The sequence below is a fragment of the Ascaphus truei genome, chromosome 18 (assembly GCF_040206685.1).
Source record: "Ascaphus truei isolate aAscTru1 chromosome 18, aAscTru1.hap1, whole genome shotgun sequence".
Lineage (NCBI taxonomy): Eukaryota > Metazoa > Chordata > Amphibia > Anura > Ascaphidae > Ascaphus > Ascaphus truei.
In genome coordinates, this window is record NC_134500.1 from 11600101 (window position 1) to 11626452 (window position 26352).

The 26352-nt window shown below is 43.8% G+C and overlaps 3 protein-coding genes across 14 annotated transcripts in view; 1 reads left to right on the plus strand and 2 right to left on the minus strand.

Moving 5' to 3' along the window:
• IL16 (interleukin 16) overlaps positions 1-4343 on the plus strand; it is a 44705-nt gene extending 40362 nt beyond the window's left edge. For both annotated transcript variants that reach the window (XM_075575536.1, XM_075575537.1), the window contains exons 19-21: positions 261-510; positions 2080-2211; positions 3140-4343. In XM_075575536.1, coding sequence (XP_075431651.1) covers positions 261-510; positions 2080-2211; positions 3140-3306 — 549 coding nt within the window. In that variant the 3' untranslated portion in view covers positions 3307-4343. The remainder of the gene's footprint in view (positions 1-260; positions 511-2079; positions 2212-3139) is intronic.
• Positions 4344-6123: 1780 nt separating this feature from the next.
• STARD5 (StAR related lipid transfer domain containing 5) lies at positions 6124-15316 on the minus strand. Its single transcript, XM_075575538.1, has 6 exons — positions 15058-15316; positions 12186-12235; positions 11286-11418; positions 9499-9616; positions 8594-8687; positions 6124-6668 (listed from the first exon to the last, which is right to left on the minus strand). Exons 1-6 carry the CDS (start codon positions 15145-15147, stop codon positions 6521-6523), a joined length of 633 nt encoding a protein of 210 aa, XP_075431653.1. The 5' UTR covers positions 15148-15316; the 3' UTR covers positions 6124-6520.
• A 1210-nt stretch (positions 15317-16526) lies between these two features.
• On the minus strand, positions 16527-26143 carry LOC142468888 (pseudouridylate synthase 1 homolog). 11 transcript variants are annotated; one of them, XM_075575549.1, is made up of 7 exons: positions 26020-26143; positions 24611-24660; positions 23928-24006; positions 23045-23215; positions 21130-21267; positions 19096-19201; positions 16527-17723 (listed from the first exon to the last, which is right to left on the minus strand). In XM_075575549.1, exons 4-7 carry the CDS (start codon positions 23189-23191, stop codon positions 17053-17055), a joined length of 1062 nt encoding a protein of 353 aa, XP_075431664.1. In that variant the 5' UTR covers positions 23192-23215; positions 23928-24006; positions 24611-24660; positions 26020-26143; the 3' UTR covers positions 16527-17052. The 11 variants fall into 11 exon arrangements, with proteins under 11 accessions (XP_075431664.1, XP_075431657.1, XP_075431659.1 ...); XM_075575542.1 differs by having other exon boundaries at positions 23911-24006; XM_075575544.1 differs by having other exon boundaries at positions 23911-24009.
• Positions 26144-26352: the final 209 nt, after the last annotated feature.

Consider the following 26352-nt stretch of genomic DNA (forward strand, 5'->3'; position numbering starts at 1 on the left):
ACACACACTGCATTATAGTGGGCATCACACACACTGCATTATAGTGGGCATCACACACTGCATTGTGTCCAGTTCATCACAAGGGCCAACATAATGTGGCATTATAATACATGTCAAAGTAACATGTGGCAGACCCCAGCCTTAGTGGTGACGCGGGTGACATCATCACTTCCTGTCTATTCTTCGCGGGTGGTGATTTTGGACACGGACGCGCTCCGTCAGAGCGAAACGTTACTGACGGCGTGCGATTTCCACATTAGGTGCACAGGGTATTCCCCAACGGGCTGACGTCTCAAGAAGGAACCATTCAGAAAGGAGATACGGTCTTGTCAATCAACGGAAAGTCGCTGAAGGGCGTCACCCATCCCGATGCTCTGGGCATTTTGCGCCAGGCCCGTCACCCCAGACAAGCCGTCATAGTGATAAAGAAAGAGGCCGAGGAAGCGCAAACGCCGGAGTCTCCGTCAGAAGCTGCTTTCTGTGCTCTGACTGATCACTCCACAGCACCAGGTAAGCAATGCGTTCTCTTACTAATGCAATATAATGGCGGAAGTATTATCTGACGCTTGTAACGATCTGGTTCTTAGCCGGTGATTAAAAACACATTGCATTAGTTAAAGCTGTAGACCAAACAATAACCTACATGTGTGTTTTTTTTTTTTTTTAGAAATCGGTTCTGTACTATGAGAAAATACTTGAAGCATTTTTTAACAACTCTGAATGACATTTTTAATGTATTCTAATGTAAGAAGCATTTTTTGTTTCTATAGCAACCATTTACACAGTCGCACCCCCTTCCTCTTCTGAAACAGGCTCTGGCACACCCCTTTTTGAGCCCAGCCCTCTCTCTAGCAGTGCACCAATTGTATCTAGTGACTGCCTGGTCACATGATCGTCCCCACAGAACTTTTAATATGCAAATGATTTCCACTTTCCATTTAGTGAAACCCTGAGCCGAATCTTCCCCGATCGATCACAGGAGAATGGATCGATCGGCAATGTAGCTAATTACTTATCATTGTGGGGATTATATTGTTGCACATATTAAAGGGGAAAAAATTGAAATTAGAAAAAAAATCGCAGCTTGGACTGCTGCTTAATTAAACAATAGGAAAATATATTTTCTTTTTAACCTTATTTACATTTCTAATCATCAATTCCAGCTGAATTTACATAGCTTGATTTATGTATTGAGTTTGTATCGCCTAAATAAGGCTGTGTTAATAAATTAATTGTAAAGATAATTTGAATACTGAACTTGCATTACAGTATATAAATTGTAATCACTAAGCATGATCGTTTAACAAATGTTGCCAGGTAACCATATTTAGCCTTACTCATTTGCAATAAGGGCCATTTTAATTATTTCTAGAATCAATGGGTTCACAGGCCTATTGGAACTATTACTTTAAAACATTATTGTACAGCCAAGAAACACCAAATCTCACTCTGTGAAATTAGTCATTCCAATAAAGGAATAGGAGAGTGAGTAACGACCGTGACTGGCACTGAGTTTGCAGCAGAGGAACCTGGTTCAATTCCTGTTGTTGATTCCTTGTGACCTTGGGCAAGTCACTTTATCTCCCTGTGCCTCAGGCACCAAAATCATAGATTGTAAGCTCCACGGGGGACTGTGTCTGCAAAATGTCTCTGTAAATTGCTATGTAAAACCAGCAGCGCTATACAAGAACATGCTATTATTATTATTAATTATTATTATTATTATTAAAGCACAAATCCAATCCAAATGTGAACAAACAAATATAATGTGCACCTCTATAATATTAGCACAAGAGGGTGCTATTGCCAATGATAGTGTGTTGCAAAATTCCTTTTCCACAATTTAGCAATCCACATATTCTTCTAAAATGCCCCAAATGCTTGAAAAATAAGTAAAGAATTGCTGTTCGGCAACAGCTCTGAGATTTCTGAAAACCTGCCAGCAGCAGATCACCTGAGGCGATCAGGACACTGGAATTTAATTCTTTTCAATAACCCCTTCCTGTGCTTTTACAAAAATATTTGATATAATTTGCGGTAGTATACAAATCACACACTGTTTTTGTTCTGTTTTGACAGATTGGGAGGATACTGGCAGCATAATCACAGTTACCCTGGAAAAGTCGCTGGCTGGACTGGGATTCAGCCTCGATGGAGGAAAGGGTTCTGTGCACGGAGACAAACCTATAGTCATTAACAGAATATTTAAAGGTGTGTTGAATTTCTGTTTCCACTTTACTATCATTGGATGGAATAGGATAAGACGTTGCTGATATCCATTTAGCCACAAATGAATTATTTGGCATTGTAGCATAGTGCAGTGACAGCAAATCCCAGGTACAAAGTGTTGACCAACCATAGGGCTGATTTTGAGTCTTGTTGACAGGAATACAGTAACACAACCATTGGTACCTAGATACTCATCAAAGCCAGGGCCTTGGGAAGTGTATAATTCTGCCCTATGATGGATTTCCATTGAGGGAAGTGTGTAAGCTCAGTTTAGTGTCTAGGGGGGCTTGCATTGCTTGCTCTTCTTGACCATGTTGAATATTCCAGTGGACAGTGGATTTGTGTCTCTGTGGCAGATGTTTTCAACTTTTTTTGGTTGAGGAACCCTAGAATTATATTGTGAAATCCTGGGGAACCTCAACCCTCTCTTCCCCCCATGTATCGCTTCTCCCCTCTTACACTCTCCATCTGTCTTCCTCCCCTTACACTCCCCTCTCTTACCCCGTTACACTCCCCCTCTCTCTTCCTCCCTCCCTCTTGCACTCCACCCTTCTCTCTTCCCCCGTACAGTCTCTGCTCACTTCCCCTTACTCCTCAACCTCTCACTCACTCTCTCTTCACTATGTATATATGTGCAAATAATGTATACGCACGCACACATACACATACACATACACACACACACACACACACACACACACACACACACACACGACTCCGCAGCTCCCTCCTCTGGTTGGGTGGAAGTCGGACTCAACCTCCAGTGTTGGGAGAGGGTTGCAGTGACCGCCGGGCTGCTGCAGGGGGAGCCGGTGGGACACTTGTTCCAGCTCTCCCCCGTCGGCTGCGGAAACTGCGGTTGGAAATAACTGGCCAATCATACAGTTGATTGGATATTTTGTTTCTCTAGGTGTTTCAGAAAAAAACAACGCTGTACAGCCTGGAGATGAACTGCTGCAGCTGGCCAGCATACATTTGCAAGGCCTCACCCGGTTCGAAGCCTGGACTGCCATTAAGTCTTTACCCAGCGGACCTGTCCAAGCTACCATTAGGAGAACCAACACAGACAACCAGTAAGGAGGAGACAGGCCGGAGATACCGGACAGGATGCTGCATTAATACTGGGCCGACGTCAATTCATTCCTATCACGTTATTTCAACACGTTTACCACATGTAGTGCAAGAAAATGGAAACATGTCAGACTGCGTGTGCTGTGATACCGCCTGTGGGGTTGCACTGCCGTGTGTGCAATACCTATGCACTAAACTCCGTTAAATCAGCCCAAATAGCGTTAGGTTACCTAAATTAGGAAAATACGTTATTTTCCCTGCGTTTAATGCATAGCCGCACAGGTAATTAGTTGCAAAAAACAATGGCTGTTTAACCCATAGGGTCTGTCCCTCTTCTCCAGCAAAACCTCATATTTCAGGCGTTGGATGGGAGTAACGCCATCTTTGGGTGTGACGTAAATAACATCACGTTAAAGCCCTGCGTTAACCGGAACGTTTTTTTCGTTGATATGCGATGTGGGGGGAGAACGCCTTTCTACTGCCTATCATTAGCACCAAGAACCCAGAAAAATGTAAGCATACTATTTCAATTAGTAGCATTGGGTTAACATTAGGTTATTCCCATTAGTGGATAGGCCTTACGAATAATCCAACGTTAATTTAGGGTAGCGTTCGGTTACATAACCTACTAAGCTTAGTGCATCCAGGCCTATATAATGTAGGTGCACCTCCTTCTGTAACTACTTTCAATGCGGGATCCTGTAGGCCAACGTTTGCACCACGGGTGATCAACTCCAATCCTCAGCACCCCCCCCAAAAGGTCAGGTTTTCAGGATATTCCTGCTTCAGCACAGGTGGCGCAGTCTTCGACTGAGCCACTGATTGAAGCTGGGACCGATTGAGCCACCTGTGCTGAGGATGGGATATCCTGAAAACCTGACCTGTTGGGAGGGGTGGGGGAGGGGTTGAGACCCCTTGTTTTACAGGATTATCAGGAAAACATGGAGTTAATAATTTTTAAGGTTTTACTACACCAAAAAAAAAAAAAGAAAGCATAAAATGAACATATTTATGCAAGAAAATGTGCATACCAATATTCATTAGCAGCTGTCGCAAACCATAGAAGTGTATAAAATGTTCCAATTCGTAATTTAATCAGGTCGTAACATTCTGGAAAAAATGTATTTTTGTACGTAAATTAATATTATATGCCTCCAGGTGGCGCTGTTGCCTGTAGATAAGGATCTAGTTACAAATGTCTGTATTTTGTGCATTCTGCGGAGAAATCATTTTCTGAAGCCAGCCCCTTTAATACAAAAACAGGAAACGTTGGATGTTTTCTTTTTTTTAAAATTGTTACAAGACAACAAATATTGCAGGTGCTGCACGGTGCCCGGCTTTCAATGAAAGGAAATAGCTCCTAAAGTTTACGGACTGATTGATTGCATATGTAGGAAATGGAAGAATTCGAATCCATGAGATGCAACACTCTCTCACAGTGTGATTAACAGCTTTTAAAGATACTTTTGGCTTTACTGGAGGCTAAATAGCCATTTTTATATAATTTCATTAGTACTAATAAACCGGGGATACAATGATGCACGTTTAAGTTAACACCTCATACATACATAGTCCAGTTTTATTTTATGTACAGCTATGGCCAACTTTTACCCTCATGCAAAGGCTTTGTTGAAGGGGTTTAGAGCAGAGGCGGGCGGGCCAGTGACGTCATGGAGCTGGTTCGCCCTCATTGGGCGAACCGCTCACGTGACCGGCCCTGCGCTCCGGCGAGCGCCAAATCTAAAATTTAGGTAAGACACACGCTTCCGCAAGCGTGCGCGAGCCCCTGCTAAAGCCGCTCTCATTGCGGCTGCAGGGGCTCAGTGCTGAGAGAGAGCACGGGTCAGCACGGGTCAGCAAGGCTGATCCTACTATGTCCCAGGCCTTATGAAGGACCGTAACATCGCTATCTCCAGCAGAGGGCGACTGTAAGGTGGAGTCCAAGCCTTTGCAGCAGTATTACAAAGATTTCTTAATCCAGCCAAATATTCGCAGCAGCTATGCAGTTCTATCTTTGTACTTTCTGTAAATATTCCAATTACTGTGCTGGAATGCTATATGTAAATACATATCTTCTTCAAAATGCTAATAAAAAAAAGTTATTTTACGGATTTACGAAACCATTGCCAAAGCTATTCTTAGGAGCAAAACCTACTCATCAAGCTCCTTTCGACATCATCATCTTTTTCAAATGTTTTTTTTTTTTTTTTTTTTAAAGATCCAAAGCAACCCAACGCTTAATGTTAAATATATATAATTTTAGTGAGCAGAGAATGTATATACTGTAGTATTATTGGCCAAATCTACTAAGTGGGCCTAAACCATACAACACTTTCAGACATTGTCGGAAGTGTGTTACACACTTTTAGGGGCTTATTCTATACCCGCTGTAGCTGGACGATCGGGTTGTTTTTTGGGAGGGTTGAAATAACCCCCCCCCCCCCATTAAAGTCATTGGGAAGTGTTGGCCAAAAACAACCTGATTTGCCCACTTCAGCGGAGTGAGAATAAGCCCTTTAATATCGCACGTGCAGCAGAAAGCTGCTTTTGTCTGGAAAGTTACGTACTCGGGGACATTAATGTATCAAACTCAATAAGTGGCAATTTAGCGGTTATATAAATATCTATTTGATTCAGATGCTAAAGGACGGAATCACACACTAGTTATAGATAAGCATACATAACCCATAATATGTTTTAAAAATACATTGGGTTCAGCCCTGGAGACCCCCTGTCTCCCACGCAAGAGGGATATTTTTAAGGTATAGCTCCTTAAAAGTTGATGAAGACGCAAATCTATTTTTGTATTTAATAAGATGGACAATGAAACACACAGGGTTTGGTATGCTAACATTTAATGGCACGTCATATTCCATTTCAAACACAAGATTATAAAAATACTCCTGCAACTAAAATCAGCAACAATGCGGATTCTTCCATAAAACCGTTAAATAAATACATACATGCAGGCACATATACAGAATACATACACTCAATATGTAAACCCCCAAACGATGCAGATGTAAAAATAAATATGTACAGAAATTGTGTCCAAAGTCCAGGGCGCTGCCATCATGTCATGGATTTAGGAACGCTCTCTGGAAGAGTGTAGCCAGTTTTAAGGTGAACAAAACCACACCTTCCCTGAATTTGTTGCCCTCTAGTGGAATACCGAGGTACAGCGCAGCCACTGAAACCTTTCATGGGCTGCAGGGAGGTGTCATGCTTTCAGCGCCTTAACAGCCTTTGTAAGGTTGCTGTAAAAATGAGCCATGCTGTATGGGAAAAAGGATTCCACCACCGACTTGGGAAGATAGCCACTGAGATCCGTCTGGAAGAAGCTGAACAGTTGGGTTTTCTCCGGCTCTCTGTGAAAAGTAACAAAAAAAAAAAAACCCCATTTCATTCATTGCATGATATCAAATATATAACATTGTTGGCCATTTTCACTAAGCTGTGCTAAGAGACTTGAAGTGAATGTGCCGGGAAGTGTCCTATGGCTTAACATCATTTAGTAGACATGGCCCGGTGCCCATGGGTAAATAGCCAAATTAACCCATATGGTATTGTATAAAATAATAATCTTGCAGTAGGATTTTAATGATGAAGCTGGGGCCGGTTGGTCCTATTTCTGCTCTCCATCCAGCGGTGGAGACCGACAGCAATAAAACATGAAGCAGTAAATACTGACCGGCACACAATCCATATAGTTTATTACTTAAAACTGCTCGCGCGTGGCTTTTTGCCTGTGCGTATTAATTGCCAGCGAAATCTTGGCATCTCATTGACCACGTGTATTAAAATGATATAAAAGCAGCAGGTTAGCAAATCGCTGTCCGGAGCAGTCCCAAAAATGGACTACATTCAATGATGCTCCGGGGTCCCCGGAAGCAGAGCCAACTGTGTAAGGCCGAGATCATACTGTGTGCATTGGTGCTTGCGCACGCCAAGCACAGGGTGCAGGATCCCTTCAGGCCGCTCCCAGTGCGCGTGCGAAATGTGTCTTTTCCAGCGGCAGCCGCGTCACGTGAGCGGTTTGGGCCAATCATGGCGAAACAGCTCCGTGACATCATGGCCACGCCCCCCCCCCCCATCGCCTCCAACACTATGAGCACAGATCGCGTGTGCTACTGCAGCAAGAGCTCGCACTCTCGCAAGCAAGCGGAGTGTATGAGCTCGGCCTTACTGCGGAAGGGCCTGGACAAGCAGTTTAAAGCAAGGGGAGAATGCAACAGGTCAGGAAGGTCACATTGTAGCAATATAATAGTTCACAACCAAAAGTGAACGTGCGCAGGCAAACACGCACAGCTGGGCTATTTGTATCACGTGCTATTACTTGTTCACTTAAAGCGGCAATCCAAGCGCGCAGTTTGTTTTATTATTAACATAGGATTGAAGCAGGGGGTCTACGGAGCTGAACCCCGTTAAGTTCAGCCGCGGGGACCCCCTGCTTCTGGACATACAGACCTCCGTAGGGGGCGCTGGTAGCCGCACCGTTTGCCTAGTTGGGATCATGCGACGGCGAAGTTAAAGAGCTTCCGCGCCCAGCGAGCCAATAGGAAGCCGTGATGTCATCCGGTGCGGCTTCCTATTGGCTCGCGTGACACGGGCAGCTTTAAACTTTGCCATGATACCGGCGCCCCCCCTTTGGAGGTATCTCGAGAAGCAGGGGGTCCCCGGAGCTGAATTAAGGGGGTTCAAACCTATGTAAAAAAAAAAAATTGCAGGAGTTGCTCCTTTAAAGGAGAAGCTCCGCCTACATTATTTAAGCAGAGGGTTTTGGCGCTGAACTGCGCAAATATTCTCCCCTCCAGGGGACACAAAATGAGGGTTTAAATCTTCCGTGTCAATAAGCCAATAGGACGGGTTGTATGGATGTAATCCATCGCAGCGTCCTATCCGCCCATGTGCCGCAGGAGATTTAAACCTTCATGTATTACCGGCGGTAACCTGCCCGGTCGCCAGAGCTGAAATAAGCGCAGTTCCGCTCCGGAGAAACCCTGCAAAGGGGGGGGGGGGGGCATTTCACTGGGAATGCGCCTTCAAAATACTACATCCCATATACTGTAGACCAGTAGTGGCCAACTCCACGGGCAACCAACAGGTCAGGTTTTCAGGATATTCCTGCTTCAGCACAGGTGGCTCAATTTATTTGCAATGAACATTTGTTTAGAAAGTTCTCACATTAAAAGCAAAGCAGCCGGGCTAGAAAACAGCAAGGTGTTTAGGATCCATAGAAACGCGCCGGTAACTTTGCTGCCAGTGAGCACATGCACACAGCACATACACTTACCCAGGTATAGGCACGCAGAAGCAGCCACAGGGGTGGTTAAATCCTCTGACAAAGTGGCGCTGGGGAGGGCAGCCGGGATGCTCCACGTTTGTTGCTTAAATGACAGGATTAAAGGGTTATCTAGAATAATTGCAAAAGCCAAAATGGGCACAAGGTGACCCCCGCGAGCCCGAGTACGTCACTACTAATCAAAATGTATGAGAGCAGATAACATGACGATATTTATTATTATTACTATGTCACTCAGGGGTGTCCTCGCCCCCCACTCACAATTTTTCCTTGGGGGTGCAGTGGCACAGGATCCTCCGGGGATCAGCCTCATCTCACGCTGGCCCACCGGCGCCGGAAGTTCGGACCAACTTCCGTCTCTGCCACGAGGCCCCAGATCCGCTCTGGTCCTACCTCAGAGGGAACCTCCGATCTCACGGAGGTTGGGCCCAACATCCAGCGCAAAAAGAGGCTGATCCCCGGAAGTCACGCGGCTCATCCCTAATGTAACTGAACCCACACGGCGACATCAGACAAAGGGGAGCAGGGAGGAAAAAACCAAACCCGTCTCCAGTCTCGGCGCGCCATGTTTTTAAACTACTGTAACTTTAAAAACAATATTTCAAAAAATGTGTCATATTTGGGTAACAAAATGCACCGATCACCCATACGTATCTCCTAACCGTTAGTTTACGTTGTTTCGTGGAGGGATTGCCCCTTGAAGGTGTCACGTGGAATAGCCCCGCTTAGTAAACATGGGCAGTCTTCGGCAAAGTAGTACTGGCATAACACATAACAAAAATACTGTATAAGGCCAAATCCTCAACCAGATGTATTGGGAAAGCCTGCTCCGAAAGTAACAGCTCGAAAGGATTCACCCTAATAGAAAAGTATTTTCTAGTTCAGCCCATACTCACCATTAGATGTTATGGATCCATCCTCATAATGTTTAATTAGCACCACGTCTACAAAATCTCTTGGAGCTATGATATTCATGGCGGCTGGCGGTGTTACCGTTCGACAGACAGAGAGATTCTAAAGAACAAAGTAACCGCGGTTAGTACAACACCTTTGCTTTCCCCCTGGGTGGGGGTATGGCTAATTTAAAGCATCAATGCCTCAATGTTTAGTTTTTTGGTAATTAACCCATCAATCTGCGAGTTTAATACATTTCTCAGGCGGTCCTCTAAAGACGCGGAGACACATTAGCTACAGTACTGTATGTCAATAACAAAACAAGGGAGAAAACAGGAAACCAGTTAATATCATGGGTTTCTCCGGCACCTCGCCGTGACATCGCCACTACGGACGGGCCTTCTGGTGGCCATTTTAACACCCCGAGATGCAGGAAGAGAAAACCATTAAAGGGGCTTATTCTGTATCAGCTGAAGCGGACGACTGGGCTGTTTTCAGCTGAACTTCCCAATTCTCTCTGTAATCCCTGTTCGGCTGACATAGAATCTGGATAAGCAGTTATTCTGCAGGAAATCAACTGGTTTGCAAAGATTTAGAATAATAAATAAATAATGAAGATAAATAAACAAGATGGACATTTTGTAAACAAAATTGCAATTTTAATAATAAAATATTAAAATGATATGATATATATTTTTTTTTATCTGCTACTCAGATATATCGATCAACATAAGGGGAAGGTAAGTGTGCGTGTATGCATGGGGTGAAGGGGAAGATAAGTGTGTGTGTATGCATGGGGTGAAGGGGAAGGTAAGTGTGTGTGTATGCGTGGGGTGAAGGGGAAGGTAAGTGTGTGTGTACGCGTGGGGTGAAGGGAAAGGTAATTGGGGGAGTGTATGGGTGCACTGTAGAGTATGAGAGAAGAGGGGAACAAATGGTGAGTGTGTGTAGAGAACAAGGATCAGTGTGCTGTGTGAGACGTGTGCTGTGTGAGACGTGTGCTGTGTGAGACGTGTGCTGTGTGAGACGTGGTGGTGAATTGAGACAGTGAAAGAAAGAGTTTGGCGAGTGTGGTGCAGTTGAGCGAGGAGGGGATGAATCAGGCACAATGGGCAGGAGTGACCCGAGAGCTTAAAGATCTCCAGGGGTACTCCTGATCAAAAAACGATCGAGAACCCCTACTCTAGAGGTTAAAGCAGCAAGTTGCACTGATCATTGTTTCTGGGTTTTTTTGGATACTATTTTCTATACTTTAAAAGATCTCATCTTGCCCTTTCTGGGGACGTTTTTAGCCTTACAATCCAATGCTTGGTTCGGGCGATAGGAAGTGTTCAGCAGGGCAATAACCTCTTGCACTCACATCGGTAACAGCGCAATAACCTCTTGTACTCACATCGGTAACAGCGCAATAACCTCTTGTACTCACATCGGTAACAGCGCAATAACCTCTTGTACCCACATCGGTAACAGCGCAATAACCTCTTGTACTCACATCGGTAACAGCGCAATAACCTCTTGTACTCACATCGGTAACAGCGCAATAACCTCTTGTACTCACATCGGTAACAGTGCAATAACCTCTTGTACCCACATCGGTAACAGCGCAATAACCTCGTGTACTCACATCGGTAACAGCGCAATAACCTCTTGTACTCACATCGGTAACAGCGCAATAACCTCTTGTACTCACATCGGTAACAGCGCAATAACCTCGTGTACTCACATCGGTAACAGCGCAATAACCTCTTGTACTCACATCGGTAACAGCGCAATAACCTCTTGTACTCACATCGGTAACTGCGTCAATAAGTTTAAAGTCTTCCACATTATTATCCCATTTGATCCTCAGTCCGCCGGGTTCTGGTTTTAAACATTCCCAAACTTGCTCTGGTTTTGCCGGAACGATACCTTCCCCTTTGTACCTGGAATAAAAACATGATCAGAATGATTATTCCGCTTGCTTCATGCTGTCGGCTCTCTGATACCCGACGCGTTCCGGGGCCACCTACTTCCCTTCCTTCCGATGAACACTCTAGTGATAAAGCTGCTTAGAAACGGGTAAGCTTTCAACCAATCTACAGAATAGGGCAGGGGCGGGCAACTCCAGTCCTCAAGGGCCACCAACACGTCAGGTTTTAAGGATATCCCTGCATCAGCACAGGTGGCTGACGGAGCCACTGATTGAGCCACCTGTGCTGAAGCAGGGATATCCTTAAAGCCTGACCTGTTTGTTGCTGGGCCGTGAGGACTGGAGTTGGTCACCTCTGCTCTAGGGTATCTATGACATTAAGGTCATTATATACTAAGCAGTGCTATGCTAGAAGACGTTTTGCTTGCATTTACTTAAAGTTGTCATTTCGGTGCCAGATGTCATCTTATGGCATAGCACTACCATTATTATTATTATTATTAGCCATTATTAAAAAAAAAAAAAAAAAGTAATTTATTACTTGTTTTCATCTTAAAATTGCTGGACCTTTAAACACCAAACAACAAGGTGTTAAAGCCATTAGTTCACCTATACAATATAAAAAGTTACATATAGGATCTGTGACAGCAATACATACTGCTATATAAACAACAACATATTAACAATATTGCCCGGATCTCCAATGCTGCTTCAGTCTTTACAAAATATGAACAAAATATTAACGTTTGAGGATGTTTAGATTGTTGAGTTATAACTTACAAGTTTCCTGTAAACTCCGTTGATGGTCTCCAGTAAACAGCAACTTCGCCCTACAGATCAAATAGAAGTTACTTCAAGGGTCAGAATATATATAAGGACATCAAACAAGGTTGTGGCAATTTTTTGGTGCCCTTGATTCCATGTGTATTATGTATCTCACAAAAGAATACCGCAATCAACCCACAAAATACATGGTAGCCCCCCCCCAAAAAAAATAAAGCAAATACATAATGCTACTGGCATTGGAAAAATAATATCAAAAACACAAAGAAAAAGGTCCCAAAACAAGCACTCAGATGACCAAAATAGAAACTAATTTATTGAAGACGATAAAATAAAAAAAAAAGACAGTTTAAAAACACACGACCCCTAAAGAATCTCCGGCTATCCCTTACAAAGTAGTGGCTGAAAACTCTACCTGCATAAATAAGTGCAAAGCTGTAAAAGTGGGGAACGAGGATATGATCCCCCTAAATAGACAGTACAAAGAAAAATTCCTCTAACGTCCTGAACGGATGGAAAAAAATTAATGTAATAGCATGTGTGGTACCCAGGGGGAACAGAAGCTGAAACAAATTGAAGTGACACGGGTGAATATAACAAAGATATTAATGATCTATACTGATGTATCGAGCGCAGAACACCTCTCCTAAAAGGACAAGGAGAGAGAAGAACAAGAAACGTGTGTTGCGACCGCTCGTGTCGTCAGATGCAACAAATTGGACGTCCGCGATCAAGTTCTCCCCTCTCAGAAACAATGAGAAGCTCAACTCCACTTTGGCCGGGAACGCCGGCACAGCGATTCCTCCTTCACAGGAGGCAAAAACGCTGACTAGTCAATCCTACGCGTTTCGCAGCAGCCTGGCTACTTCATCACGGTGTCCGTGTCCCGGGTCAAAGCGGAGTTGAGCTTCTCATTGATTCTGCAAGAGAGGAGAACTAGACGTCCAATTTGTCGCATCTGACGAGATGAGCGGCACGCCCAGTCATTCGACAGCGTGACGTCAGACGCGACATCCACGCAGCCCTTGCAAGGCAAAGCAGACGCGGGAATCGAGTAAACCGCTTCCAGAGAACGGCAAAGATTTGAGTCACTAAAACTCCACAGCGCACATATTTATGGTGGTTTGTTAGTGTGATACCGCTTCTTTATAATGTCGGCTTATACTTTTATTTACATTAATAATGGTGGTTGTACTTTTTAGTTTTTTTTTTAGATCGTTTCATTGTCACCGAGGTCAGGTCCAACTGAACCTTTTTGAAGAAGTTGCACCTCTCTTGGGACACTACTTGGACATCTGATGTTTTTATGAAGCAGACCCTGCGAAACGCGTTTGGATTTTTTTTTTGCACCTTGCAGCATCCCATACTCGGCTGGAACCAAGTGACAATCACCGCTGAATTCCAGCGCACTCACACGCTGCCAGGATCACAGCGGAGAAGCGAACTTTACAGATCAACTTATTATTAATGTGCGTTTGCGAGTGCATTCCTTTTATCTCTTTGTGTCTGAATAAACATGTTGAGTCTGCATCATGTGGATTTGCCCTGCTTGTGCACGTACACACACGTACACACGTACACACGTACACACACACACACACACACACACACGCCCATCAACCCCTGATATTAATTGCAGGTGTAACAGACGTTATCCCCCCGTTAATACAATGTGTTGTGTCACTGCTATCGCGATATTTAACTCCATTGAAGACAATAGTAACGTGGGTGTGTGTGCTAACTCTTTAATGCAAGTGATATTTTCTGTGTTACTTCTTGGGTTAATTGCATTAATTAGGGTAAAACTGCTTGCTATATCTCATGTCTAACACAATCAAAAAAAAAGTACAAAAACTATTTTAAAAAATAGATGTAAGGAGCAGGAATATAAAATAAGGGGATCATTCATTATTATTTTATTGTTTATTTATTTTAAAAGATGTTGTTCCCTGATTTTACAACGCTTTATTAACTCCTCTGTCAAAGAATAGGCTGGACTTTAGGTGACATTTAACGTCATATTCTGTATATAAATATTATTTTTAATCAAAATATAAAATAAAAATGTATACAAGACATGTTTTGTTCTGTTCACTTAATGAAGTAATTTTTGTGAAAGTACACATGGCACCCAGAGCTGCAGTGTGCGGTGTTCTAGTAATCCGGGTGTAATTAAGGGCTTATTGCATGTACTGTATTCAACTCAGCCAAACCCAGGAAGGGTTAGTCCCCTTTGGGAGGTATGAGGCAGTAACACGTCACGGACAGGACTGTCCAATGGCAGGCGGGCAGGAATCTGACCTGATAGGAATATAAGGGGGAGGGGCATCAGCTGTGCAGCACAGTACTATACACAACACACACACACTATTATATAATACAGAACAGTACCACACACACACACACACACTACAGCATAGTACTACACACAGCATTAAACACACACTATTATATAATACAGAACAGTACCACACTCACACACACACACTATTATATAATACAGAACAGTACCACACACACACTATAATATAATACAGAACAGTACCACACACACACACACACACACACACAATTATATAATACAAAACAGTACCACACACACACAATTGTATAATACAGAACAGTAATATACACACACACAAAATACAGCATAGTGCTACACACAGCATTAAACACTCACACTATTATATAATAAAGAACAGTACTACACACACACACACACACACACACACACACACACACACACACACACACACACACACACACACACACACACACACACACACACACACACACACACACACACACACACACACACACACACACACACACACACACACACACTGCAGAATATTGTTGATGCACTCACTGTTTTCTTGCACAGCTTCCAGCCGCTCTGGTCCTTGCTGTACGACATCAGTTTATCAGCGGCACATCTGGCCAGCTCTGTATATTCCATGGCTGCTTCTATGCAGGGATCCCCGGGCAGCTGTGGCCCTAATACGCTGGCAGGAGAGGTGGCCGGCAGATGTGGGGTGACTGCAGCTGCAGATGGGAGGAGGGACTCACGGTCTCATTGATCTGTTCCTCCCCTCACCTCATCCAGCTCCCTCCCACTCAATGCTCATTCTAACTGCACTGCATACTGCACCTTACCCCTCTCCTCCCATACACCTGTGACCCTCCCAATAAAGAATACAATGTTACTTCCTTTCCATTATCTGCAACTATTTCCTCTTTGTGCAATCCTGAGATGTCTACTTGTGTTGGTCAGTAAATGCAAACGTGTCCATTCTTCTGTCTGTATTTAGTTTTTTTTTAATGAGTTTTCAAAAACGTTCTAAAGCTAAATATTTCAATAGAACTTTCTATACCACAAGAAACAGAAATTGAATTATTGAACTGTGGATAATATTTGTAACCAAGTATACTCAACCTCTCTACTGAAACCTTTTTACTATGGGAGACTAAAGATTTATAGGTGACTGAAGGAGTGAGTGCTTTGGCTTGCACCATACAGTGTAATTATTTTGATTAAAAAATAATAATTACTGTTATTTATGACAATTGACACGTGGTTGTCATTTTTGTCAAATGAATTTTACAGGTTCTCAAGACAAATCTTTCTTAATTCAAATTATTCACTGCTGAAACTAATGGAAAATGTTGAACAAATATATCGTTCACTACCAGCTTTTCAAAGACCAATGTTTACCGAGGAAACTAAAAGGCATAGTGTTATAAATCAGGGGTGCTCAACTCCAGCCCGCCTAACCCCCCAACAGGTCAGGCTTTCAGGATATTCCAGCTCCAGCATAGGTGGCTTCAGCACAAGTGGCTCAGTCTTTGACTGAGGCTTAGTTCTTCGACTGAGCCTCTGATTGAGCAACCTGTGCTGAAGCTGGGATATCCTGAAAACCTGTCCTGTTGGGGGACTTGAGGACTGGAGCCGAGTACCCCTGTTATAAATGACAGGTTACAGTACAAAAAGGTGTTCTAAAGACGCCCCTCCCCCATTGCTGTTCTTACTTTTTACACAACTGTTTTATTTCTTCTTTCATGGTTATAAAACTGTTTTTTAATGGTACTGCATGATGTTAGCATTGAATTTTGGATTATACGATTTATTAAAAAATAATGTTAGGACTTCCAATTGTGAAAATCCTCTGGCTGTATTAAAATTGCAAATGAAAAAAAAAAAAAGCCTAATTAAAAAAAAACTTGACTGCTCGGAGTTGTCTGCGACTTGCTTTTTAAATTCCAGACAACAGTCGATCAAGGTAAATACCAAAAGATCATTTGCATGTGAGTTCTCAGAACTCACAATCATATTCCATATACAGTATGTTCTATTTATATGAATTTCACATTCTCTACTCACATCCTCTCCCTTAGGCGTCAACTTTACACAATCTGTACATCTTTAAAGCAGTAATCCACCCCGGATGCCCATGAGTTTAACTAATATAATGTTAGTATGTTGCCCCGAGCACGTACTGTCCTTTAAAAAACAAATTTTAGTGTTCAAAAAAACCCCCAAAAAACATGATTTTCTCGATGTCCAGCTTCTTATAAAATTTAGACTGCAATGGGCTCTGAAGAAAATGTCATTTTAACCTCTCAGACACTTCATATTTCAGATGCTTATATCTCCTGAACATGAATTAGATTTTCAAAATAAAAAACAGCCTGGGAAAAGACCAGAAGGAATATATTAAACAAAATGAAATGCAAAAAAATGGCAAGTCAGCAGGGGCTGATACTTTTAACAGCAGAATAGAGATGCAAATGTTTATGGAGCCAATTACAGAAACATCTGTTTTAGTCCCAGAACATATTGGTATGGTTCAATCAATGGTCATTGTCATCTCGAAAACCCTAGAAAACAGTGTCTGCCGAGTTTGTCTAGCCAGTAACACATGGAAAGGTCTTCTAACTCCCCTTCGAGGATTACAGGCATTATCTTCTCCTCCCAGAAGGCCATCGTGGAAGGCAAAGTCTCTTCCCATGTGAGTGTTTGGTGGAGTCCATCACCACCATAACGTCTGTTGTAGGACTCAAAGTGAACACGATCCAGAACCAAGCCAAGCCCAGGTGCTGGAGGAATGTTGACCTTGTCCATCTGCACACATTGAGACAGAAAAGAGCCTGGGACAATGCCTCGTGCCACAGCTATGATCAGCCCCACCATTTTGCGGATCTGGTAGAGCATGAAGCTCTGTCCTGTAACCAGTATAGAGGCGAACTCGATGCCGTGCCAAACAAATGGTTGACAGCAGGACACGTGCAACATGTGTCGCCAAGCACTGGGGTCCTCGGCAGCTTTCTGAGAGGTGAAGTTGTGGAAGTTGTGTGTCCCTTCATAGAAGGAGAGAAGTCCGTTTAAGTGGTGGAAGTCTTCCTGCGGCAAACGGAAGCTCGAGTCAGGGGTGGAGGGAGCACATCTAGAGAGTGCAAACGTGGGCACCATGTATGAATAGGACCGTCCATTGCACAAGGTCTTGGAATTAAATCCTCGAGTCACTCTTTTGACACCTGAATAAGAAAATGGGAATAGAGCGGTTAACGTTAGATTTAAACTGCAACACTTCAAGCAAAGCAATATTACCAAAGCAAAATGTACATGCTATAGCATAATACACTCCAACCCATGTATTGCTGTGAAACATTTGATAAAACATAAAGTGACATTGGTGAGTTCTGCATTTTAGTTCCAGCTGTCGTTTATACTGTATATATATATAAAAAAAAATCAACATGTGCATCAATACGATCTACACATACTAGTGATTAGCTAAGTTGCTGATCGATCCGTTCTCCTGTAATCGATCGCTTAAATTCGGCTCGGGGGTTCACTAAATGCATCTTGGGTAATCTTCTATTGTTTAAAACCAGAGACACAGACAGAGCTCAGTGTTATTTATTTTTTTCCTAAAAATGTGTTTTAAATATATATTGCCATGCTCAGCAGCACTCCTCTGTGACGCTTATATATATGTTGTGGTTAATTTGGGGGTTTAATATGAGCTTGCAGGTGTCCTGTATGTTTTAGTAATCTTCTGCTGCACTGAGAGACATAGTTCTGTGAGGAAGATCATGTGACCAGGCAGGCACTACATTCAATTGGTTCACTGCTAGAGAGGGCAGGGCTCAAAAAGGTGATGCTGTTTCAGCAGGGGAAGGGGATGTAACTTTGTATATGGTTGCTATAGGAACAAAAATGCCTGTTACATTAGAATACATTAAAAATGTCTTTACAATTGTTTATTTGAAAATAAATAAATGCAACAAGTATTTTCTCATAGTATAGAACTGACTTATTAAAAAAAAAAACACACGTAGGATATTGCTTGAACTGCAGCTTTAAAAGCCTGTAAATGAACCAAACTATATACCCTAGATCCTTATGACGTAGTCAAGGACCTCTAAATAAAACGTAAACATTTAATGAGTATATAACTAAAAATGGTGGGAGGGGGTTAAACAGGAGAAATACTGTATCAATTTCTCAACTGGAGATGAACTCTGCTTGTCTAATACTGAGGGACCACTAGAACCGTCAGGGACTTGATAGAATATTGTTTAGCACTTTATTTTAAGTTCATCACACAGCGTCCCAACAGATAGTGGTCCCTCAGTATAAGATCAGAGGTCGTCTCCAGTTGAGAACCCTTCCCAATTTGTTACCCTCACCGTTTTCGTTAGATACTCAGTAAATGTTTAAGTTTTATTTAGAGGTCCTGGACTGCTTCCACAGAGATCTAGTGTACATAGTTTGGTTGAGATCCCATCCCTGATAACAGTCTTGTACCCAGCCAATACACAAATAGGTTCAAGCGGGTGTTTCTCTCTTTCAAAAGCCTGTAAATGGTTCTAGCTCAGTCATCTCTCTCCATATTTTCTGTACCCAATATGCGGACTTCGGGTGGAAGGTACGAGTTGATTTTCTCCACCAGGTTGGTACAGGGTGTCTGGAGCCTCACAGAGACCAGCTGCCCCAAAGCAGAAACTCCCTAAAATTAGGAAAGGTAAACAGATGGTTTCAATGTATTAGGGCCATGTTTACTAAGTGTAGCCAAGTCTAAAGCACCTTACGGTCTATTCACTTAAAAGATGTCCTACAGCTTAACATCCCTTAGTAAGTACGGTGGAAAAATTCTTTATTTTTGACATGTGCTCTGTTCCTTTTTTTCTAGTAAATAGAATTTATGGATAAACACAAACAGAAAACAATCTTACCCAACCACTAAATTAAAAAAAACTATTCTACTGTAAACACAAATATAGGATAAGCATCTGTCATCTAAATTTAACATATGTTGAATTCGATGGACATGTCTTTTTTCAACCTCATCTATGTAACTGTGCAACTTTGTAACGATATAACTGTTCATAAAAAAAACAACGCAAAAACTGAGTTGTAACTTTGTAACTGCTCTCAATAGCCGATCCACATAAAACCGTCACTTTGTGAATACAGCTAAATCTATTGGAAATAAATCATATTCTGTAGAAGTCCCAAAAACCAAATTAAATATTAATGTAGATATCCAATGATGACGACCATTAAATTGAGTAAACTCTCAAGTGTTTTATTTCTTCTCTATCCTAATGGGATGTAGGGAGCCGTCTTTGCCCCAATTTCTTCCGAGTGGGGTATATACTATTTTAATTAAATTGACATGGAGATAAGTAGGTGCCTACAATACTTGACATTCTTATCCATTCTAACCAGTCTTTGTGGTGTACATGCAAGACGGTGAGTAACTATTCTCCCCTGTATGGTGTACATTAGAGCAGGGGTGCGCACGAAAATTTTCTGGGGGAGCGCAGCGCTTATAGAGGCGCCGCACTCTTCCCCACAACATTTAAATAAAATGCCAGGGAGCGTGTAAGGCCTCTTTATGTCTCTTACTTTTTTTTTTACCTCCGGCAGCTTCTGGCGAAGCGTCGCCATAACAACGCAGAGTGAAATGACGCCGTGGGGTCAAATGGCAACGCGACATTACATGACGATGTGACGTCAAATGACGCTGCTGATGCCGGAGGAGAGGAAAAGTAAGGGGCGGGGGCACGAGCATAGGGGGAGAGCAGACAGGGAGGCGCAAACAAAAAAAGTTCAAAGGATTGCCCCCCACCCGCATTAAAGTGTAAGGGGCAATCCTTTGAAGGACCAAATTGAACACATTCCAATAACATTTCTAAGGGGTCGTATCTGGGTACTGATTGATTCTCTTTTTATCCAAATCTGACACATATAAGTACCGTATTGTCCCGAATATAGTACGGCTTCGCACATAATACGACCGTAAAGTTTTGAAGGTTTTCTACATGAAAAATAAAAGGTGTTAGGCTGCGCATATAATACGAGTACAGTTGTCGGAAGGACATTTTTAAGAAAAAAACATTAAAAAGCACTATATTCAGGCCAATACATTCCTTTAAATTGATGTTTAAAGTGAGGCTTGGGATGGGTTTGATTCCCTATGGCTGCTCTCTTCTGTGATGTCACTGTGTGATGTCACTGTGGGATCAGCGAGCGCTTGTGCAGCCAAAGCCCCCCCCTCCCCTTATCTTTATTAGTTCTCTGATAAGGACAGGGTGGGATAAGGGGAAAGGAAACACGTGCTTGACCATCACTTCCCCATTCAGAGACCCCTAAGAAATTCAACTGGCCGACCATGTCCAGTAGTAGGGCACCTTGAAGAGGTGGCAGTGCAAAGTTACTTCTGTAGTATTTATTCACAATACTTTTACAGTAGGTGTAAAATAAAAGTGACGCTTTATGTTGCATCGATAGGATATTGGTGGCAGTTCCAAGGGTCTATTCTTTTTGTGTCATTCATGACCCATTCATCTAATGTCCGGGCATTACGGGGTTATCTGGCCTTGCTTCCTTCTCGTTATGAATATGAAGTTATTATCTCTGTCGCAATACTACCTTGTCGGTGCGGGCACAGCGCTGGAATTGCAGCCACTTCCTTTCCGTAGAGTAAATCTCTGGAACACACTGGGCTTGGACCAGGGCGGAAATCAATGTGCTTTCAATGGTTGGAAGATCTGGTCTACCATGGTTGATCTGCACGGGAAAACAACTGCGGGAGTTATATCTTACGAAGTTCCAGTAAGTGCCATGGTTACAAAGTGGGCGATGCAGTCCGGGGGGCTTTACCCGCGACCCCTTTACTCTGGCCGCCCCGGCAGCCCGCTTCACCTTACTCTCAAGTGCAGAGGGAAGGGAGATGTCGCTGGCGGGGATCGTAGCTTCTCCCCTGTGCTAAGCCCTACTTCCCCGTGTAAGAAGACAAGTGGGGCAGTGTTCATCAACACGCTGGCATTAAGCACCTGACTGAAGTGAGGAAAAGCTCCTACCCACGCCCCTCCTGCCTGTGCACTAATATTTACACACATACACACACCCCCAAAAGAAGCAGCACTCCACTACAACATGATAATGGCCTGGGCTCAAAACCGCAAGCACAGAGAAAGAAAAGAAGGCACTCCAGGACTTGTAAAGGGCAGGCAAAATAAATACATTATTGAATGGTCAAGGTTTCGGTTCTCCAAGGAACCTCTTCAAGACCTTCCTTGGAGAACCAAAATGTTGGCCATTACATTTTTTGTGTGCATTATTTACAAGTCCTGGAGTGCCTGCTTTTCTTTGCCTGTACGTATGGAAAAAGAAGACACAGCGCACCAGAGATGAAGCAGACCCCTGATGAAGCACGGAGTACGTGCAAAACGGTTGAGGTTTTGTTGCTTGCCGTAGCACATCTCGCGTCATAGGTTGTCCTGTTCGCGCGTGTCACACGCCGCGACGCAGTTTGTGCCCTTGCTGCTGTTCGCTGGGTGTTTTGGTCCGGGGACTTGGTGCAACAGGTCTTGTCTGTATTTTATCTACGGGCTCATTCCCTCGCTGGAATGTCAGTCGAACGCACTTTTATGTTTCTCAATGCAAGTTACTAATACGTTATGTGTGTTACAATATATCTACCCGGATACTCATCTCTGGTGCACGGAGTCTTCTTTTCCTGTTCTTGGAGATCCTGCTGGGTATCATCTTTTGGGCGGCCGGAGCTCCCATTCGACACACGCTGCAAGGAGGTGTTTTTGCCTACAAGACTTATCTGGTGCCTGGAGCAGAGGGAGAGTCTGCGCGCTAGGGATTTTTGTATGTAATGTGTGGCCCTTTGAGGGCTCAAGGGCCACACAAGACCATTGGCCTAGATCAGGTTGCCTACCATTGTTATAAAGCAAATGTTCCTCTTTGTGTATTTTTTTTAACACATGTTGTAATCTACTGTACATATATCCCTGGAATAAACTACTGACATAAAATTCCTTTGTGTATTCCTGCTTGGCTTTCCATGGTCCTGTCATACCGTTCCCTGAGTGGGCATCTCTCTAGGGGATGCCGGTACCACGTGATTCTTAAATCTCCGGCAGCACGTGAGAGAAGAAGCCACGATGGAGAACGTTGCGCTTTACTATTGGCTCATGTGCTACGGGAGATAAAAACCTCTAGATCAGGGGTGGCCCACTCCAGTCCTCAAGGGTCATCAACAGGTCAGGCTGAATATCCCTGCTTCAGCACAGGTGGCTCAAGATTGCTGAAGCAGGGATATCCTTAAAACCTGACCTGTTGGTGGCCCTTGAGGACAGGAGTTTGCTACCTCTGCTCTGTATGGTTTACCCATTCAGGGAAGCTACCTGAGGCACCTCTGGAGGTATCTCCAGAACCAGGGGTCCCCGGAGCTGAAATTAACGCAGTTCATCTCCAGAGACCCCCAACTACCCAAGTAGAAGAAAAAAAAACCTAGGTGTATCACACCTTCAACCTAGTGTGCCACACTTACCTGCATACCATGATAACCACGGCCACAGTAAGCCATCAGTATGGCAAATTTCCTCGTAGGAACTTTGCTGAAACTGCTGTGGCTCTTCTCTGAATCATCACTACTGCGGCTCATGGTTTCCCTATTGGCACATTCTTCTGGTGGCATCTCATCATCGGGTCTTGTCCCACCCTGAAGGGAGAAGGAGAACACTGCTTTATAACCTCAAGAGGTAAACAGCCTTGAAAAACAAAAAGGCGATAGGACATTAAAAAAAGGGAGATATTGCCTCAACCCGATTCAGACGTCTGGAGAGCAACAAAAGAAAAATCAGATGGCAGAAAATATGGTGGGACCGAACGAACAAGCATTTTAGAGACATATACAGGCAGTCTTAGGTTTTCCAACGGAACCCGTTCTGGAAGTAGCGCTGGATAGTGAAACCGTTGCAAAACGAGTCCTATGTTAATCAGTGGCGGTGAGCGTTGAATAACGCATTCAGGCGTCGAAAAATGGCCTTAGGGTTGCATTGTAAAGCGTTGGATATGCCATTCGTGGTAAAGTGAAACGTTGGAAAACGAGGACTACCTGTACAGCACATATTTACAGCAATACGTACATACTGTATCAGGAGAGCTCTTTGCAGGAGCAGCAGTGTTACGATCCACATACCGTGATTGCAGGCTTAAAGTACTTTGGCCAAAGAGTTGAACTAAATGACCCTTGCTTATGAGAAGATATACAGATAAGTATTTAACTATATAATATGTCAAGTTAGATGTAGCACTAGGGCTTTTTGTCTCTTGTTACATACATATCATATCTGCTCTCTGGAGTTTTCTGGTTACACAAACTAGATTGAGAAGATAATAGGAATTGACATTTACCTGGCGTGGAATCCCACCTGCTTTACATAGCGAGCTGAAAGAGGACAGGCGTCCACCCCGGGAGTGAAGGCCCAATAGACTTGTTCTGCTCATTTCCTGCTTAATGGGGGGGGGGGGGGGGGGAAAGAATTAGATCATATATTCCCTCGATTCTGGCTTCAATTAAACATGCAGGTCCATATTCATTTGATTGTGCAAAGCTATAGGATACCTAGCTGCGCTGGAAGACACCTTGCATTCCAGTCAAGTAAATAGGCTGTAAGGTGTTTTCAGGCACCGGAATGTGTATTGGCACCGTTTAGCAAATATGGCCCATTGTGCAAGCTTGTTTAAGAAAAGAAACTAGATCTTTTTTTAAATCCTTATTTCTTCCAGTTTACTTGTGTGCGATGCAGATGCATTGTAGGTTGTATTGTATGTCTTTATTTATATAGCGCCATAAATGTACATAGCGCTTCACAGTAGTAATATATGTTGTAATCATATAAATAACAAATAATATAAATAACACGTCATGGTAATAAGTGCTTCAGACATAAGAGTAATATTAAGGAAGAGGAGTCCAGTCTCCAAGGAGCTTACAATCTAATTAGGTTGTGATGTCTTTCAGCAGACCAAGATTTTAGTTCTTCATAGATGCAGAGTTTTCAAAACCTCAGAGGTCTCCTCAAGTGTATGTTACAGTAAACGGTATCACAACCTGCAACACATCTGTTTATCTCCAGGACCAATATGACTTTCGAACTGCTTCTGTAAGATGAAGTTTAAAAATTAAAAAATACGGACATTGTTTACAACTGCAGGTTATTCTACTTTTAAATTTCAACTTTCCAAGTCAGTGCTGGGAGGAGGGCAGGCGTGTGCGTCTCTGTGCTGGGAGGAGAGGCGTGTGCGTCTCTGTGCTGGGAGGATGGGGTGTGCGCGTCTCTGTGCTGGGAGGGATGGGGTGTGCGCGTCTCTGTGCTGGGAGGGATGGGGTGTGCGCGTCTTGGTGCTGGGAGGGATGAGGTGTGCACGTCTCTGTGCTGGGAGGGATGGGGTGTGCGTCTCTGTGCTGGGAGGGATGGGGTGTGCGCGTCTCTGTGCTGGGAGGGATGGGGTGTGCGCGTCTCTGTGCTGGGAGGGATGGGGTGTGCGCGTCTCTGTGCTGGGAGGGATGGGGTGTGTGCATCTCTGTGCTGGTAAGGATGGGGTGTGCGTCTCTGTGCTGGGAGGGATGAGGTGTGTGCGTTTCGGTGCTGGGAGGGATGGGGTGTGTGCGTTTCGGTGCTGGGAGGGATGGGGTGTGCACGTCTCTGTGCTGGGAGGGATGGGGTGTGTGCGTCTTGGTGCTGGGAGGGATGAGGTGTGTGCGTCTTGGTGCTGGGGGGGATGAGGTGTGTGCGTCTTGGTGCTGGGAGGGATGAGGTGTGTGCGTCTTGGTGCTGGGAGGGATGAAACATTTAGGCTCATATTCAGTAAACATTGCAAGCTGTAACAGCTCATTGTGGCACATTTGGATGGGCTGTAATACATCACTTAGTAGATGTTGCCCATAGTCCCATACACTCCAACTGCATCTATTTAGCAACCAGAACACTCATGTTTTGGGCCCTGTAAAACCAGCTGTACCTATAAAACAGAAGGCTTGTAGTGCATGGTGAGCTGCATGGGTTAGTGGACGTCTATAGGAATTGCTTGCAATCCCCAGCATCCAGCACCAAGAGAGGAACTACATGAGGGGCATATTATTATTATGTTGGAGCAGCTTGCAACACATTGCCAGGACATGCACAAGCAGCAGAAATAACAGCAAGTGCTGGTTATATATATATATATATATATATATATATATATATATATATATACACACACACACACACACACACACACACACACACACACACACACACACACACACACACACACACACACACACACACACACACACACACACACACACACACACACACACACACACACACACACACACACACACACACACACACACACACACACCATTTATAGGACAGGCAACAAGCACTAAGGGAGTTAATGGGGTACAACGCATTGCAAGCTGCTCTGGCACTGAAATGATTAACCTTCGTGGCTACACATTGAGATAGGTACCCGGATCCTGTCTCAGGGGCCGCAGATAGGATCATAAGTCCGGCCGAGAGAGCCCCAGATCGCACTGTGCAGGACGCGGAGCCAGAGCGTGCTTGCAGAGGACACAGGCAGTGGCACTCCGGGCATGGAACTACAACTCCCGGCACGCCCCGCGAAAACACATTCAAATGTTCCAAACTTTATTGAGTGTCCGCGGCTGCGCCCGGAAGGGAGCGTTGTGTGGTTGGTGCAGTGGTGTATGTATATTTATACTCTGACCTTTAAGGAGAGCAATGGCGGAAGTTCTCCACTCATCGCATCATGCGATCTGGCTCAAATCAAGGGACACTAAGA